The sequence below is a fragment of the Pelmatolapia mariae genome, linkage group LG15 (genome assembly GCF_036321145.2).
Source record: "Pelmatolapia mariae isolate MD_Pm_ZW linkage group LG15, Pm_UMD_F_2, whole genome shotgun sequence".
Classification (NCBI taxonomy): domain Eukaryota; kingdom Metazoa; phylum Chordata; class Actinopteri; order Cichliformes; family Cichlidae; genus Pelmatolapia; species Pelmatolapia mariae.
This window is the reverse complement of record NC_086240.1, coordinates 8,668,572-8,683,528: the sequence shown is the minus strand read 5'-3', so window position 1 is coordinate 8,683,528 and position 14,957 is coordinate 8,668,572. Positions and strand designations below refer to the sequence as shown.

The 14,957-nt window shown below is 37.8% G+C and overlaps 1 protein-coding gene across 1 annotated transcript; it reads left to right on the top strand.

The window, feature by feature from the left end:
* The first annotated feature begins 401 nt into the window (after nt 1-401).
* On the top strand, nt 402-13,214 carry LOC134643051 (deleted in malignant brain tumors 1 protein-like). Its single transcript, XM_063495252.1, has 17 exons — nt 402-484; nt 1,510-1,587; nt 1,910-1,936; nt 2,045-2,356; nt 3,918-4,208; nt 4,321-4,635; nt 4,716-5,006; nt 6,248-6,562; nt 6,775-7,074; nt 7,587-7,886; nt 8,980-9,294; nt 9,857-10,165; nt 10,263-10,556; nt 10,652-10,987; nt 11,076-11,183; nt 12,152-12,236; nt 12,363-13,214. The coding sequence occupies exons 2-17, from the start codon at nt 1,536-1,538 to the stop codon at nt 12,508-12,510; spliced, it is 3,798 nt and encodes a 1,265-aa protein (XP_063351322.1). The 5' UTR covers nt 402-484; nt 1,510-1,535; the 3' UTR covers nt 12,511-13,214.
* The last annotated feature ends 1,743 nt before the right edge of the window (nt 13,215-14,957 follow it).

Genomic DNA, 14,957 nt, shown 5'->3' with positions numbered 1-14,957 from the left:
AAGATGATGTGACGGAAATTGCTCTGTGTGACAACAGATAACAAAATCAGCCAAAATCAACTAAAATGCTGAATGGACAAATTAATTAGGAAATAGCAAGTAAAGAATGATACAGCCTGCATGTGCATGAACACAGCGTTCTTAGAAAACAACAAAACATTTCATCGAAAGGTCATTTTAAAGCAATGATTAGTCATCAATTTCTTATTAATCTGACTAATTAAAGTAATATATGCTTTTAGTATTTACAACAAGAAGAGGAACAGATTTATAAGACTGACTGAGACTCAGAGTTTCACAACAGGAAGTGCTTTGCATACCCAATCCCAGATGAGAACGCCTTGAATAATAAAATACAGGACAAGAACTGGATCTGAACAGTTTAGTGAAGGAACAAACTTCAGCAAGTTGAGATCTGGTACCTCAAACCAGAGTTATTCTTCATTATACTGATGAACAAAACCTACACTAATCTATTTTAAAGGTAAGATCATTATTTGCAAAATATATTCAAATAGCTTATTTAAAGTTTAAATTTTGATTCATCTAACATAACAAAAGACTTCTTTCTTATGCTGTGTTAGATGTACAGAGAGGAGAATAGAGATATCCTGCACAATAATCCAGGTCCAGAATATCACACTGTAAGCACAAAGTGCCAAATCAGCATTAATATATGATATATATGAAAATTGAAATTCCACTAACATGTGTAAAAGTTATTGTGATACTAAAAACAACTATAATTAAGCTGTATATTCCATACAAATATCTGAAATCAGCTGTTCTCTTGAGGCTTCCTAAGAGAATCTGTGATGTAGAAATTATTATTTTTTATTAAGAAAAAAAGGTTGTTTGCTCATGAGTTCATCCTGCTTAGTGGAATTAAATAAAAGGATTGTTGCAACATGTACAAATGAAAGATGAAAGCACTGCTGTGAATGATAACCAGAGGTGGGAGGAGGCAGGTGACGAGGGTGGTCAGTGGTCAAGTTCACCAATCGATATTTCACAAAAATCGTCCCTGTGATCTCTATTTCCCAATTATCTATGTTGCATGAAAAATAATTCTTACTATTATAACTCTTTTCCAGCATAATGTTAAATTGTTGTTTCTCTTTCTGCTCAATTTCCCACCTGTTTTTTTATTTTAAATAGTAATGTAGGCTTTGTGTAAAAAACAAAATCCCCTCTCATCATCTCCCCTTTAATGATTGATCAAAATGTCAACATGGATCCAGTTTGCACTCCAAGTCCAGGTGGTCCCTTTTGATTCATAACAATTACTGGATATGTTCATGGGGCTTTTATCCTTAGGGTATTTCAAACATGAGCAAGTTAGTGTAAATTCTGATTTCATTTTAACAGTGTTCTAGACTTTGTGAATTTAAAAGGTAAGAGGACTATATGATCACCTTTTGGATAAAAACAAAAAGGCTTAAAAAAGCTTTTCTAAACACAGGAGGAGAGGTAAAGCCACTGTTTTAATTTTACAAAAATATTTTACAGCATTTGATCAACACTGAAGACCAAATATGATCCTCATTTCGGATGAAAAACGACATTTTGTTTTTTACTTGTCTCTTGGTAAGTTACTGGAGGTTTTTTCTCAGTCTGACTTCTTGTGTTTTTTCTTGAGTGGACATAGTTTGATTGCTTATTAACATCATAAGTGAGCAATGGGAGTTTCAGTGTCTGCACTGAAATACTCTTGGATGACTGAAAGTGTTAAACATGCTTTACTGGATCAGTTAGAAAATATTCCAGACTGTCTTATGTTCCATATTTATAGTATATTTAACATATTATAGCTATGACTGCAGTATAAGCTGTTAACTGAAGAATATGTCTAAATTTACATATCAGGCCTGTCAGGCTTAATCACATCACTTTGCTATTTCTGCTGCAGGCCTCTTGAGTTTTCTACAGTTTACCGGTCAGTAAGTAACGCATGAACATTAATATTATTAATTTTTTTGTAATGGCTTTATGGGCAAGGCCACACATTGTGCATCCTTTGTGGTTTTGTTTTTCTCATATCCAGAATGTGAAAAAATTAGGCTGGTCGGACCTTCGCGTTGCTCTGGTAGAGTGGAGATCTTCTACCAAGACAGTTGGGGAACTGTCTGTGATGATCAGTGGAGCATTGCCAATGCTGAGGTGGTGTGTCGAGAGCTAAGCTGTGGGACAGCTATGGAGGCCAAAAAAGGTGCTTTCTTTGGACAGGGAAAAGATGAGATCTGGTTGGATGATGTACAGTGTGTTGGCCATGAGTCTTCCATCCTTAAGTGTCAACACAGACCGTTTGGGCAAAATAACTGTGGCCATAGTGAAGATGCAGGAGTGGTCTGTTCAGGTAAGCCTAAATAATGTTTGACTTCAGATGTGCTGATTAACTTTATCAAATAGCACATTTTCTCAAAGAAGATGTTTGTGTATTTGTTATTCCTTATACACATGTATTAAGAACTTTGCCAGTCTTACTTTAGGTTCAAATATAATATCGTTTTGATGAATGCAACATGTTTACATATGATTTTTAAAGGATGAAACAAGCAACACATGAAATGTTACACTAGTTGAGAAGGTGGATTTTGTCATTCTCAGACAGTTTGGCTGTTTCCACTATTCTCTGATTTTTCTGCTAAGCTAAGCAAGCACTGTACTAACCATTATCATTACCACTGACAGTAGTCACGCAGAATTCCTTCATATGAGCAAGGTGTCAGCTCAGCAAAACCCCCAACTGTCCCTCTCCATGAAATGTGGAACTGTTGTTGAAATTGAGTAATACTGCACAACTAAAAAACCAGCTAACACAGCACTTATGTTAGCCTGCGGCATTATTGTATCTCCTGTTTTAAGTTCCTCTGTGATTGCTGCTTGTTGCAGCAGTACAACAGCAAGGTCAGCGCACTGATCTAAATATGAAGTCCAAAGTTCATGAGTATTGGGGGGGGGGGGGGGGGGGGGGGGGGTTGAACAACAGGTTTGATTATTAAAACTCTGTTTCACTGTTTAACTAGCTAGCCTCATGCGCAAAACAAAAATATAACTGATAAAACTGCATTTTATACATTGCTGTAGAAGCCATCATAACCTATATAAATTGTAACGTGCAATCATGTGTTTATGTGTTTGGTATTGAAATACAGACAGCTATCTGTGTATATTATAGAGAAGATCCATTTATTTGAACAAAATATGAGTACAGATTTTATCACACAATCACAAACATTCATTTTTAGTCTTTTGTTCTTGCCATGTCCAACTACCCTGCTTTAAAGAGGTAATAGTGTTTTCCTCCACTTTTTTGGACTATTGAAGTAGTTCACGCCAGGAATTTGATATTTAATAGATTTATTATGTGTTGATACTTCTATAAAGATTTAAAGGTAGTGAAGGACATTTAAAGCATATTTTACAGTGTACAATGTAACATGTACAATATATGCATTCATATACACAAGACTATAATGATATATAATAATAATAGTACTAATAATAACATATGCATTAATATACACAAAATAAATGTTTCTAATCTTTATTACAAACATTTATTTTTGCACTTAATGTCTAGTGAAAGTGTCAAATGAAAACAGGTAAATTAACAATTTGGCTTACTGGGAAGTACACGTATACCTATTACTGATCACTGATTACTAAGCAAATCAGCTTAAACAAACAAGATAAACCTGTCTGATGGTGATAGCTGACTCCAGTTTTGATTCTGGCCTTAACCAACCAGCTCCTGGCCAAGAAGGCTTTAAAATTAGCAAGCTAACTTACCAAAAAAACTTCCATCTATCCATCCATATTATTTAACACCGACTTACCTCTTAGTTTTATATTTAAGAGATATTTGTTATTACATTTTTTTAAATATAATTTTTTTTTATTAACATCATTTACAGAACATGTGCGGTTTACAAATGGAACCACTCGTTGTAATGGCAGAGCAGAAGTCTACCATGAAGGTCAGTGGAAAAAGGTTTGCAATGACTGGGGCAAAGAAGCAGCTCAGGTGGTGTGCCGAGAGGCCGGCTGCGGTGATCCTCTCGCTCAGACCGAAACACCCTATTTTGGAGAAGCACGTGACCTCACCGCAGTCAAAACCATCTGCTCTGGAAATGAGACCTCTGTCTCACAGTGCTCAGTTCTAAAAGTCAATGAAAGTTGTGATGATGCTACTGTTGTCTGTGGAAGTAAGTCACACATGTGCCCACAAAACTATCAGTAATTTGTTGTAAACTGACACTGTTAGACTGTCCCCTTGCTGAATAAACTTACCCTCAACATTTTTTTTTAACCCAACAGACAGTCAACCCATTCGGCTGGTGAATGGGACTAATCGCTGCTCTGGTAGAGTGGAAATTTACTATAGTTCACAATGGGGAACAGTCTGTGATGACAGATGGGGGATGCAAGAAGCAACTGTGGCATGTCAAGAGATGAACTGTGGCAATGCTCTCGCAGTCAAGTACAAGGCTTACTTTGGGAGAGGCCAGGATCAGGTTTGGTTGGATGATATTGAGTGCACTGGTCATGAGAAGTCCCTTGCTCAATGTCCTCACAGAGGTTTTGGTGAACATGACTGTGACCACAGTGAAGATGCTGGTCTCGTGTGCTCAGGTAACACAGGCTCTATTCTGGTTGTTGCTCAAAACTGAGTTTTAAAGAAATTCTTAACAACACCAAATTTTGCTTTGCAGAAACAGTCAGATTGATAAACGGGACTGATGGTTGTTCTGGCAGACTGGAAGTTTTCCACGATGGCCGATGGGGGAAAGTTTGTAGTAATAACTGGGGCCTTAAAGAAGCTACAGTTGTGTGTAAGGAACTCAACTGTGGAGTGCCAATAAAATCCCCAAACAACTTATTTTTTGGTGACAGCTCACTGCGAGGGTTCACTAGTAGATGCACTGGTAATGTGAGCTCTATCAGCCAATGTCAACTGCAAGAACACATGGGATCATGTGCAGGTGTTTCTCTCGCATGTGCAGGTAAGAGACTAAAGATACAGATAAATTGTGCCACTATTTTCCAAGGATAGCAAGCATCATGTTTGATTATTTAAGAAGAATAGCTTTTGTTCATTATCTTTTCTTACTAATTGTTTACCAGTAAATTAAATTAAAGGTTCGAGGCTCATCAGAAATATTAAATCTACCAACCCAGTGGTAGACACTGACAAGTTAAAGATGACATAATGGTTTCCAGTTATGCATTTAATAATTTATAAAGGCAAAAGTCATTTGTATTATAAGAAAATATTGAGTGAATAAGAATAGTAGGGAACAGTATAAATGGTGGTTCGAAAGTTATACTTTGTATCCATCCAAAGTTATACTTTGTGTCCACCTGGGCCACATCTACGTTACATCAAAGTTGTAGGAATTGCTCAGCGATGGAAGTTCATGCCATGAAGCAACAATACAGTTGTTGTGCTGACTTTAATGCTAGAGGTCTGGAACAGTTATTAAGTCAGCAGAACACATTAAACTATCCTACGACACTATCCTAGCTAATATAACCCTTGGTGCTCATGTGTGGACACTCAGCAAACCTGCATAGCCCACAGTGGGATGCCTACTTGGGACCACACTGTGGTCCGAACATGTGCCATGTCTCCTCCCATGCCCAAACCAGGAATATTTGCTTTTTAGCAAAACATATAAACCACTACCCTTTGGAGTCACTTGCTCTCAAAGAGAAAAAAGTTCAGATCCTATCAAACAAGTTTGTCTGTCTGTATGAACACATCTACAGTGAAAAGAAGTGAGTGAAGAAGAAATGCTCAATGCATTATGGGCAACTTCCAGCAGCCCAGGTCTACTGCAATATAACTAAAGAGCATTTAGGCTGACCTGATCTAGCCATAACTATAACTTTTAACAAAATAGGAAAGCTTTTAGTCCAATCTTAAAAACAGATAAGGTGTCTGTCTCCTGAATCCAAACTGGGAGCTGGTTCCACAGGAGAAAGGGGGCAGAAAGCTGAAGACTCTCCCTCCCATTCTGCTGTGGTTCTACCTAGGAACCACAAATAAGCCAGTAGTCTGAGGGTGAAGTGCTTTATTGGGCTAGTATGGTACTATAAGGTCTTTAAAATAAGAGGGTCCCTCATTATTCAAAATGAATAATGAGTCTGTTTTTTACAATATGCATGTAACTGCATGTAGCTTAATAGAATCCATTTGAAAGTTTGTAATATTTATTGCTAATGCCTTAATGTGTGCCCTCAGGTCAACCACCAATAAGGCTTGTGAACGGCACTGACCGATGCTCTGGCCGAGTGGAGATTCTGCATGACGGCCAGTGGGGAACAGTGTGTGATGATGAATGGGACTTCAGAGATGCTGAGGTGGTGTGCAGAGCCATGGACTGTGGAACACCTCAGACAGCCAAATCCAGTGCCTTCTTTGGTGAAGGCCAAGGAATGATTTGGCTTGATGATGTCAACTGTCTAGGTAACGAGACGTCACTTGTGCACTGCAGACGTTCCTCCTTTGGAGAAAATAACTGCGGTCATGGTGAAGATGCAGGAGTGATTTGTTCAGGTACAAACTGTTGATGTGTCATTTCATACAATGCCTTCTTTTTACTTTTAGATGTTACTTTGTTTTTGTTTTTCTGATTAGCATTTTATTATAAATTATACTGTAGTTATTTTTACAACACTAATAAGAATATCACACAGATTTCAATTAATTCGCTTTTTCTTTCATATGAACACCAGCTTATTGCTGATTTTCTCCTCTTTGCTTTGTAGCTACCATTCGACTAATCAATGGGACTGACACGTGCTCAGGAAGGGTGGAGGTCCACCGTGGTGAACACTGGTCACCAGCACTTAATGTCAACTGGGGGAGGAATGAAGCTACAGTGGTGTGCAGAGAGATGAATTGTGGAGATCCTGTCAAGATGTCAGGGTCATTTGGTCAAGGTGGAGATCTGAGAGGGTACGAGATCCATTGTACTGGTAGAGAGACCTCTCTCTCACAGTGCTCATTTCGCGACTATAGCAGATCTGCCACGAACCGTGTTGAAGAAGCCTCTGTGGTATGCTCAGGTAAGACTTTATGTCAAATTAAATTAGAGTTTCAAAAAGTAAGTGAATCAATGATGGCCTTCTTAAAAAATATTAAATATCAGTGGTTCCAATTAATGTGTTGATGCAAACAACCAGACAGATATTTTTTCATAGTTGAAACCCATGTGTTGATGCATCTGGTACCAATACCAAAAACATGGTCGCTATGTTCAGACATGTGAGCTATGCCTGAGCATGTACTCTAAGAAGGTCACTAGGATCAGGCAAGCCAAAGTACACACAGATGTATAAGCACACAAAATAATTAGCCTGCAACTTTGTAAAGCAACAATGAAATACATAGTTATCTCATCTGTTCAGATGATTAACCTCCTCTTCAAACAGCAGGTGTAAGTATCATGAATTCAGACGCACAGACACTGAAACTTAACAAAGGCTAAGACAGTGTAAACAGGATCTAGTGTTTCTGTTTCTGACCTGGCCCCTAAGTTGGATTTCACGTACATTAATTTGAAAACTATGATTTCCAGGTAACGTGAGATTAACCGGTGGATCCACTCGTTGCGATGGAAGAGTAGAATATTTTGATAAAAACCAGTGGGGGACTGTGTGTGCTGAATCCTGGGACATGAATGATGCAACAGTGTTGTGCAAACAGTTGGATTGTGGGAGGCCCCATAAGCTTATTCAGCTTGGCCCTGGTACAGGACAGACCTGGACGGATCAAATTGAATGCAATGGAAGAGAGTCTACATTGTCTCAGTGTCCACAAAGACCATATCCAGACAGGACTTGCAACAACACTGTAGTGGCTGGTGTTTTCTGTACAGGTAAGAAAAACGCATACAATAAAGGTTGTGAAACTATGTGAAATGTCAATAAAAACAGAATTCAGTAATGTGAGAATCTTATAAATCCATGGTTGATTCACAATAGAACCTAGAAAACACCAAAATTTGACATTCTTCTTGGAAAAAATGGAACCCACAAAAATAAAAAGGTGAGAGGCCATACGGCTTGTTATCGGTGTTCAGTTCAAAAGCCTGCATCTCTAAACGTATACGGGTGCATTGATGACTATGAAATTAGCAGCTTACAAATCTGGAAAGAACCAAAATGCTGCATATAGGTTTTAGAGCAACACGTGTTTCCATGCAAGATGATGTTTATTTCTGGGAACGCTTTTGAGCAGTTAGAAATATAGCAAATATTTTTCTTAAATTTTGTCAGTTGAAACATTTGATATTTTTTCCATGGTTCTATTATGAATAAAATATTTTCTTCCTGAATTCTGTTTTCACTTAGATTTTAAACAGTGTCCCACCTTTTTAGGAATTGGATTTGTACAAAAAATGCCACAATGTAATGTCAGCAACTCTTCTGAATTTAAATAATGTACAATATATCCCAAAATGCTGATTCTGTTCATCTCGATGTAGCGTTTTCAGTGGCAGAAACATTTCGTCACTCATCCAAGTGACTTCTTCAGTCTCAGCTGACTGCAGGTCTCCTCAGCCTTATAAACAGAACATGATGAGGTCCGTTCCTTGATCATTAATATATGATCAGTGGTTGTTGATCAACGGTCATGACAATTTGCATTTTAATTATCAAAGAATTGACCTCGCAGCTCATTGTTCATCCAGTTGTGCTGGTTTCAGCCATTATGCAATGTACTGTTTATAAGATTGGGGAAACCTGCAGTCAGCTGAGACTGAAGAAGTCACTTGGATGAGTAACGAAATGTTTCTCCCTCTGAAAACGTTATGTCCAGATGAACAGAATAAACCTTTTGGGATTTACTTAGCTGGATGATTGAGCAGGCATCAAGACAGTGTACAATATACCTAAACACATCACAGTTGTTTTGTTGATTATTCTTCCACACCTGTGGCTACATTTTTGGTTTACTTGACTTCACAGGAAGCTTGGCTATCCGGGTGGCTAACAGTAACGATGAGTGCTCTGGAAGAGTGGAGGTCCGTCATGGCGAGCAGTGGCACACAGTGTGTGACACGGACTGGACTCTAAGTAAAGCTCAAGTGGTGTGCGAGACTCTGGAGTGTGGACGTGCCATGAATGCTCCTGGTGCTGCTTTTTACGGCCCAGGCAGTGGACCAGTGGTGGAGGCTAGCTCTTCATGCTTCGATAATGTGACTTCTCTTCAGCAATGCTCGAGCAAAGGTTTTACAAGAGCAACCTGCGCGCATGAACATGATGCTGGTGTTCTCTGTGCAGGTAAAGACTTTTATCATTGTGTGTTCAAATTCTCCGATATTTTTTCCCAACATCAAAGACAGTATAAAAGATGAATGTAGCTCCAAGTGTCACCAACTGTTTTGTGAAGTCCCATTATGGAGCATTAAGATGACTCTTTTTTCATAGTCACCGTCTTGGTGTTTTAAACTAGAGGTGATGAGAAAGAGGCCGTTTTAACTGGGAAACCACATGCTAATGACATAATTGTAACTAATTACCGAATTTAGCCAAGAAATGTGTTACATTACCGCGTTACTGGGAAATGTAATGTGATTACAGTTATTTTGAAACCCGTTAAATAAACAGCACTGCTTATCTTACTCTATAGATTAAAAAGCAAAATGTAAAACATATTAAAAAGGTTTTTTTAATATTTAATTTTCAATCAAAGTCACCAATAAACTATATAATATAAGTAATATTATACTTCAGTATTTGTTATTAGTTGAAAAAGTCTATATATGAGCTATATGATTCATGTATTAATACAAAAAGGACTTTCCTTTGCACTTGTATTCACTCTTTCTGCTCTGTTATGCAGCACAAGTCCGGTTGGTGGGTGGCTCAGGTGAATGCTCCGGCAGAGTGGAGGTCTTTTATAAAGGACAGTGGGGAACTGTGTGTGATGACGATTGGGAAATGAGCGATGCTGATGTGGTATGCAGACAGCTTGGTTGCGGTCATGCCGTTTCAGCACCTACAAGTGCCCATTTTGGTAGAGGCTCTGGTCCAATATGGCTGGATAATGTGGAATGCTCAGGCCAAGAGTCCGCACTTTCACACTGTTCACATCCTGGTTTTGGAGAAAATAACTGTGGGCATGGTGAAGATGCCAGCGTTATCTGCTTAGGTAAGAGGCATAGCTCATTTTACACTAACAAATGGTTATCTCATTGCTTGTAAGAATACCGTGTTGGTTGTTACACAACATTAATTTTCTCTTTTAGGTGCTCTGCAGAAGCCTGAAATCACGATCAACCCTGGGGTAGAGGTGAACTGGGGTGACAAAGTTGAAATTACCTGCACGCTAGTAACAGAACACATGGGTGGGACATTTCTCCTGAAAAAAACCCAAGGGTCATTTCAAATGGAGAAATTCTCAGATCAAGCTTCTGCAACCTTTGCCTTCCCTAAAGTGGACTTTAGCCAAAAGGGTTCATACTACTGTGAATATCAAAAGAAAATGGCCAGTCAAATCATCTACTATCCTCAAGGAATTCCTGCTGACCTCTCTGTTGTAGGTCAGTGAATATCATGCACAGTTTTTGTATACTTGTTGGAAATTTGACTTTTTCTAATATATATATGTATATATATATATTTATATTGTTTGCAGTTAAACTGGAAAAACCCAGCATCTCCCTGGTGTCCCCCCATGCAATGGTGATCTACAGCCCTGACACAGTATCAGTCACTCGAGGCAGCACCTTCTCCGTCACTTGTTCTATTCATTCCATTTACTCTAGAGGTTTCTTCAGTTTGACAAATTTAAACACGAACAATACCAAAACAATGCCAGCATTTGGCTACTCAGTCTTATACCTGGCCACTTTTGAGCTCCCTTCAGTAGATTTTAAAGACCAAGGATCGTATACGTGTAGCTACAGCGTTAACATCTCTGCAATGTCCTTCTCTTCTGTTCCTTCAAGGACCCTTTATATCTCCGTTACCTGTAAGATCTGAAATTGAAAACGATAAATATATATTACTTTATATATTATATATGTGGTTATTGTGTCTAACTCTTTTTATTCCTGCAGCAACCTCATCTTCTTCAGTTGTTGCAGCTGTTGTGGGTGTGCTAGTAGTTTTGCTACTCCTCGTAGTTATTATTTTCCTGGTCTGGAGAAGGAAGTGGGGGGTTTCTGGTAAGAAACAGTTTTTATAACTCCATTATCCTCTTTTTTGTGATACATATTGTCTTTGAAAGTGCTCTAAACTATTTTGATGTTATCAATGGACAAATCTACTATGCATAATGTATGAGGTGGCAGTTGTAGAGATGAACGTACTCATTATTATTTAGGTATTTTAAAGCAACTTTGGGGTCCTTGTTTTGATTTTATAAACACCAGCATTATTCTCTGGTAAACCCACTGAAAATCTTTCAGTTGAGCAGTGTTCAGTCACATCAAACTGGTCAAGGAACTACTTTACTACTAAACCTTTTCAACTTTATTTCAGAAAAATTCACAAAATTGTACGTTTGGGATTAATAACTCATAAAAAGTTATTATAATATCAACAATACCTTCACTTCTCTCAATCACATCTGTAAGGCAGAAAACTGTGAGAAGAGTACGCAAAGTGAAACACTGAAAAGACAACAATACACACATGGCTTACTTTTTGTGATTTAAATATCGACATGGTTTAACATGTCATATTTTGTAGTTTAGCTGAGGTTGTAGTTAGATCATTTTAAGATCTGATAAAGACTGGATTATTTCCATTATGTCTTGACAAGTAAAACCTTTGAACTAAAAGAGGGTGCACTTTCTTTTTCACATGACTGTAAGTGGCAATATGTTGGCTGTCTCACCTTCATCATTTGTTAAAGATATTTATATTTACTATACTTTCCAGACCAGTTGGTGTGATATGCATAACTCCTGAGAGTGAATTTACACTGAAACAACAGAATCTCATAACCAGTGCATTGTTGCTCACTGTCTTCTTGAGGTGTAACTGAGCAACTGATTACACTGTTATCAACTTTATTTCTTTATAATGTTAGTGTTGAGCCTCAGCAGCACCTTGAATCAGTTCATTAGCTCACTCTAATGTTAATAAAAAATGACTGCTAACGTTATGGTGATGTTTGCTCCATTTTCAGAAGTCATTGTTCAGTTTAGTAACAGATTTGGAGCAGCAATAAAACAAGAAATGGAGGACAAAACCACTGTAGCCCTTGATGAAAGGTAAGGGGAAAAATGAAGCATGCATTTCAAACATGCACAAATATTTTGAATTTAAGAAAGTTTAAAAAATATATGATATGATATCATTATAATTGCCAATTTTGTGTTCTTTGTTCTCTCCTTCAGAGAGAGGAATAACCAACTGTATGAGCCATGCACTCCCAGCCCAGAACAGAGTAAAACTGATGCAGATACTGATAGCAATGCTGAGAGAGCACCCGAAGACCTGGCTGGAAAAGTGTGTTATGAGCTTGAACCTCTTGTTGTTTCATGATAACATGTATGAAAACGTAACCTCAGTAATGTGGTTTTAGTAAATATATAGAGGAGTATAACAGTAGGCTGAAAAGCAGAACTTTAGTGAAATATTTGCAAAAAGTTTCATTTCTCTTTTTACATCGAAACCACATCCATAGTGATGTTGCAATGACCTACTCTGAACCATAGTTTTCAACACAACAGCAAAGTGACTACCAAACTATTTCAGATCAGCAAAGTAAACAGTTTCAGTCTGTGTGAAGTTGCTCTTTAGGACTGTTTAAGGATTGTCGGTTTTTTTAAATTCTTTTTTCAACAAATAATTCATAAATCTTCAGACTTTGTTTCATTAAACCTAAGCTGTTTCCAATCTTTTAAGAGAACTTTAAATGATTTGTTTAAAATAACATGTATGCTTATCCTGTCAGAGTATTCCTCTTTCGTGAAAAAGTCTTTTTCATGTGTTTTTATTTGGTAATTTTTTGTCTTCACTGAGTGATTCTCACACTTCAGGGTTCAAGGACCTTTACAAAGATGCCTATTATGAATATCTTGTTTGACTTTAACACTGACTATATTTCATGATGAGTTGCTTTTTCTTTCTTAATTTTTTCTGGTATAAGAATAAATATGTACTTCATATACAACATGGGTCATTTGTTATACATGGGCGATTTGCACATCATAATTTAATTATCATAATCACAGATTAAATATATACTTTATAGAGGTCCTTCAAATATCAAAGAGTATCAAAACTGACTATATCAATAGTGTATCATTAGTCGATACTGGAAAAATATATAACTTACATATTTCATTTAATATAAATATTTAAGTTGTACATAACTTTTTTGTAAAATTCTCATTGTAATATAAAAATATCTCAGTAGACCTTTGGGAAAAATACATTTGTAGATTAAATAAGCTACATAAAGTACAATATATTTAGATTAACAAAATTAAAAGAAGCCACTTGGATAAGTGACGAAACGTTTCTCCCACTGAAAATGCTTCAGTATTTACTGGGATTTACTTACCTGGATGATTGAGCATGCATCAAGACATTTTGGATTTTAGTTTTTAAAGAACTTTTTTTTTATTGTGCAATTTTTAATGGTGTTTATTCCTGTTTTCCTTCTCTGTGAATAAACTTTTACTGATTGGACCTGCTGAGGCTGTGCCCTGGGTTCTGATTCGCTTGCTCCCCCTTGTGTTAAAGAACCTCCTGGTGTGACATTTAGGCCCACCAGCTTTAGTGTCTACATACACACTGTACTGCCAAAAGTATTCAGTCACCTGTCCAAATCATTGAATTCAGGTGTTTCAAACACTTCCATGGCCACAGGTGAATAAAATCAAGCACCTAGGAATGCACATTGCTTCTACAAAGATTTGTGAAAGAATGGGTGTGAATGAGCTCGGTGAATTCCAACGTGGTACTGTGATAGGATGCCACCTGTGCAACAAGTCCATTCATGGAATTTCCTCACTTCTAAATATTCCAGTCAACTGCTAGTGGTATTATAACAAAGTGGAGGTGATTAAAGCAATTAAATTAGGCCATATAAAATCAGAGAGTGGGGTCAGTGGATGCTGAAGTGCACAGAGGTCCCCAACTTTCTGCAGAGTCAGTCACTACAGACCTCCAAACTTCATGTGCCCTTGAGATTAGATCAAGAACATTGTTTAGAAAGTCCCATGGCGTGGGTTTCCATGGTCGAGCTGCACCCAAGCTATACATCACCAAGTGAAATGCAAAGCGTCGGTTGCAGTGGTTTACAGCATGTCACCATTGAACTCTAGAGCAGTGGAGACGTGTTCTCTGGAGTGACACTTCTCCATCTGGCAAACCAATGGACGAGTCTGGGATGGCATTTCCCAGGAGAGCGGTACTTGTCAAATTGTGCCGAGTGTAAGTTTTGTTGAGTGGGGTTGTTGGTCGAGTTGGTCGGCTCCTTAGTTCCAGTGAAAGGAACTCCTAATGCTTCAGCAAACCAAGACATTTTTGGACAGTTTCATCCTCCCAACTTTGAAGAAATAGTTTGTGGATGGTCTCTTCCTGTTCCAACATGACTGCACAGCAGTGCACAAAGCAAGGTCCGTAAAGACATGGATGAATAAGTATATGAAGTCAAAGGCTTCATATGTGTGTATAGTTTTCTAGTTGATTAACAATTGTTTTGGGTAAACTCACAAGTGTCCTAGTGACAACCAAGGTGAGCATGCATACAGAGCTAAATGAAATCCTGGCAACTTTTTGTCTGTTATTTCGTGCTTTTACTTTACAAGCCAAAATTTGTCTGTAACACAACTTACGCAGTTGTGTAAAAAGTACAATAGTTACCTGTGAACTTTGATGAAATGAAAGTGCCTAAGGAAATGTAGCAATGTGGTTATCTATCAATCTATGTGTGTGTATACATGTTTAGACATCTTTGTGAGGACGGGAAATTGGCATGC

Excerpts from the sequence above, each read along its gene's own strand:
- LOC134643051 (XM_063495252.1), top strand. The coding sequence starts at position 1,536 with ATGATCCTCATTTCGGATGAAAAACGACATTTTGTTTTTTACTTGTCT. Across the intron at positions 2,357-3,917 it reads TGCAGGAGTGGTCTGTTCAG|AACATGTGCGGTTTACAAAT; the intron begins GTAAGCCTAAAT and ends CATCATTTACAG. Across the intron at positions 4,636-4,715 it reads TGCTGGTCTCGTGTGCTCAG|AAACAGTCAGATTGATAAAC; the intron begins GTAACACAGGCT and ends TTTGCTTTGCAG.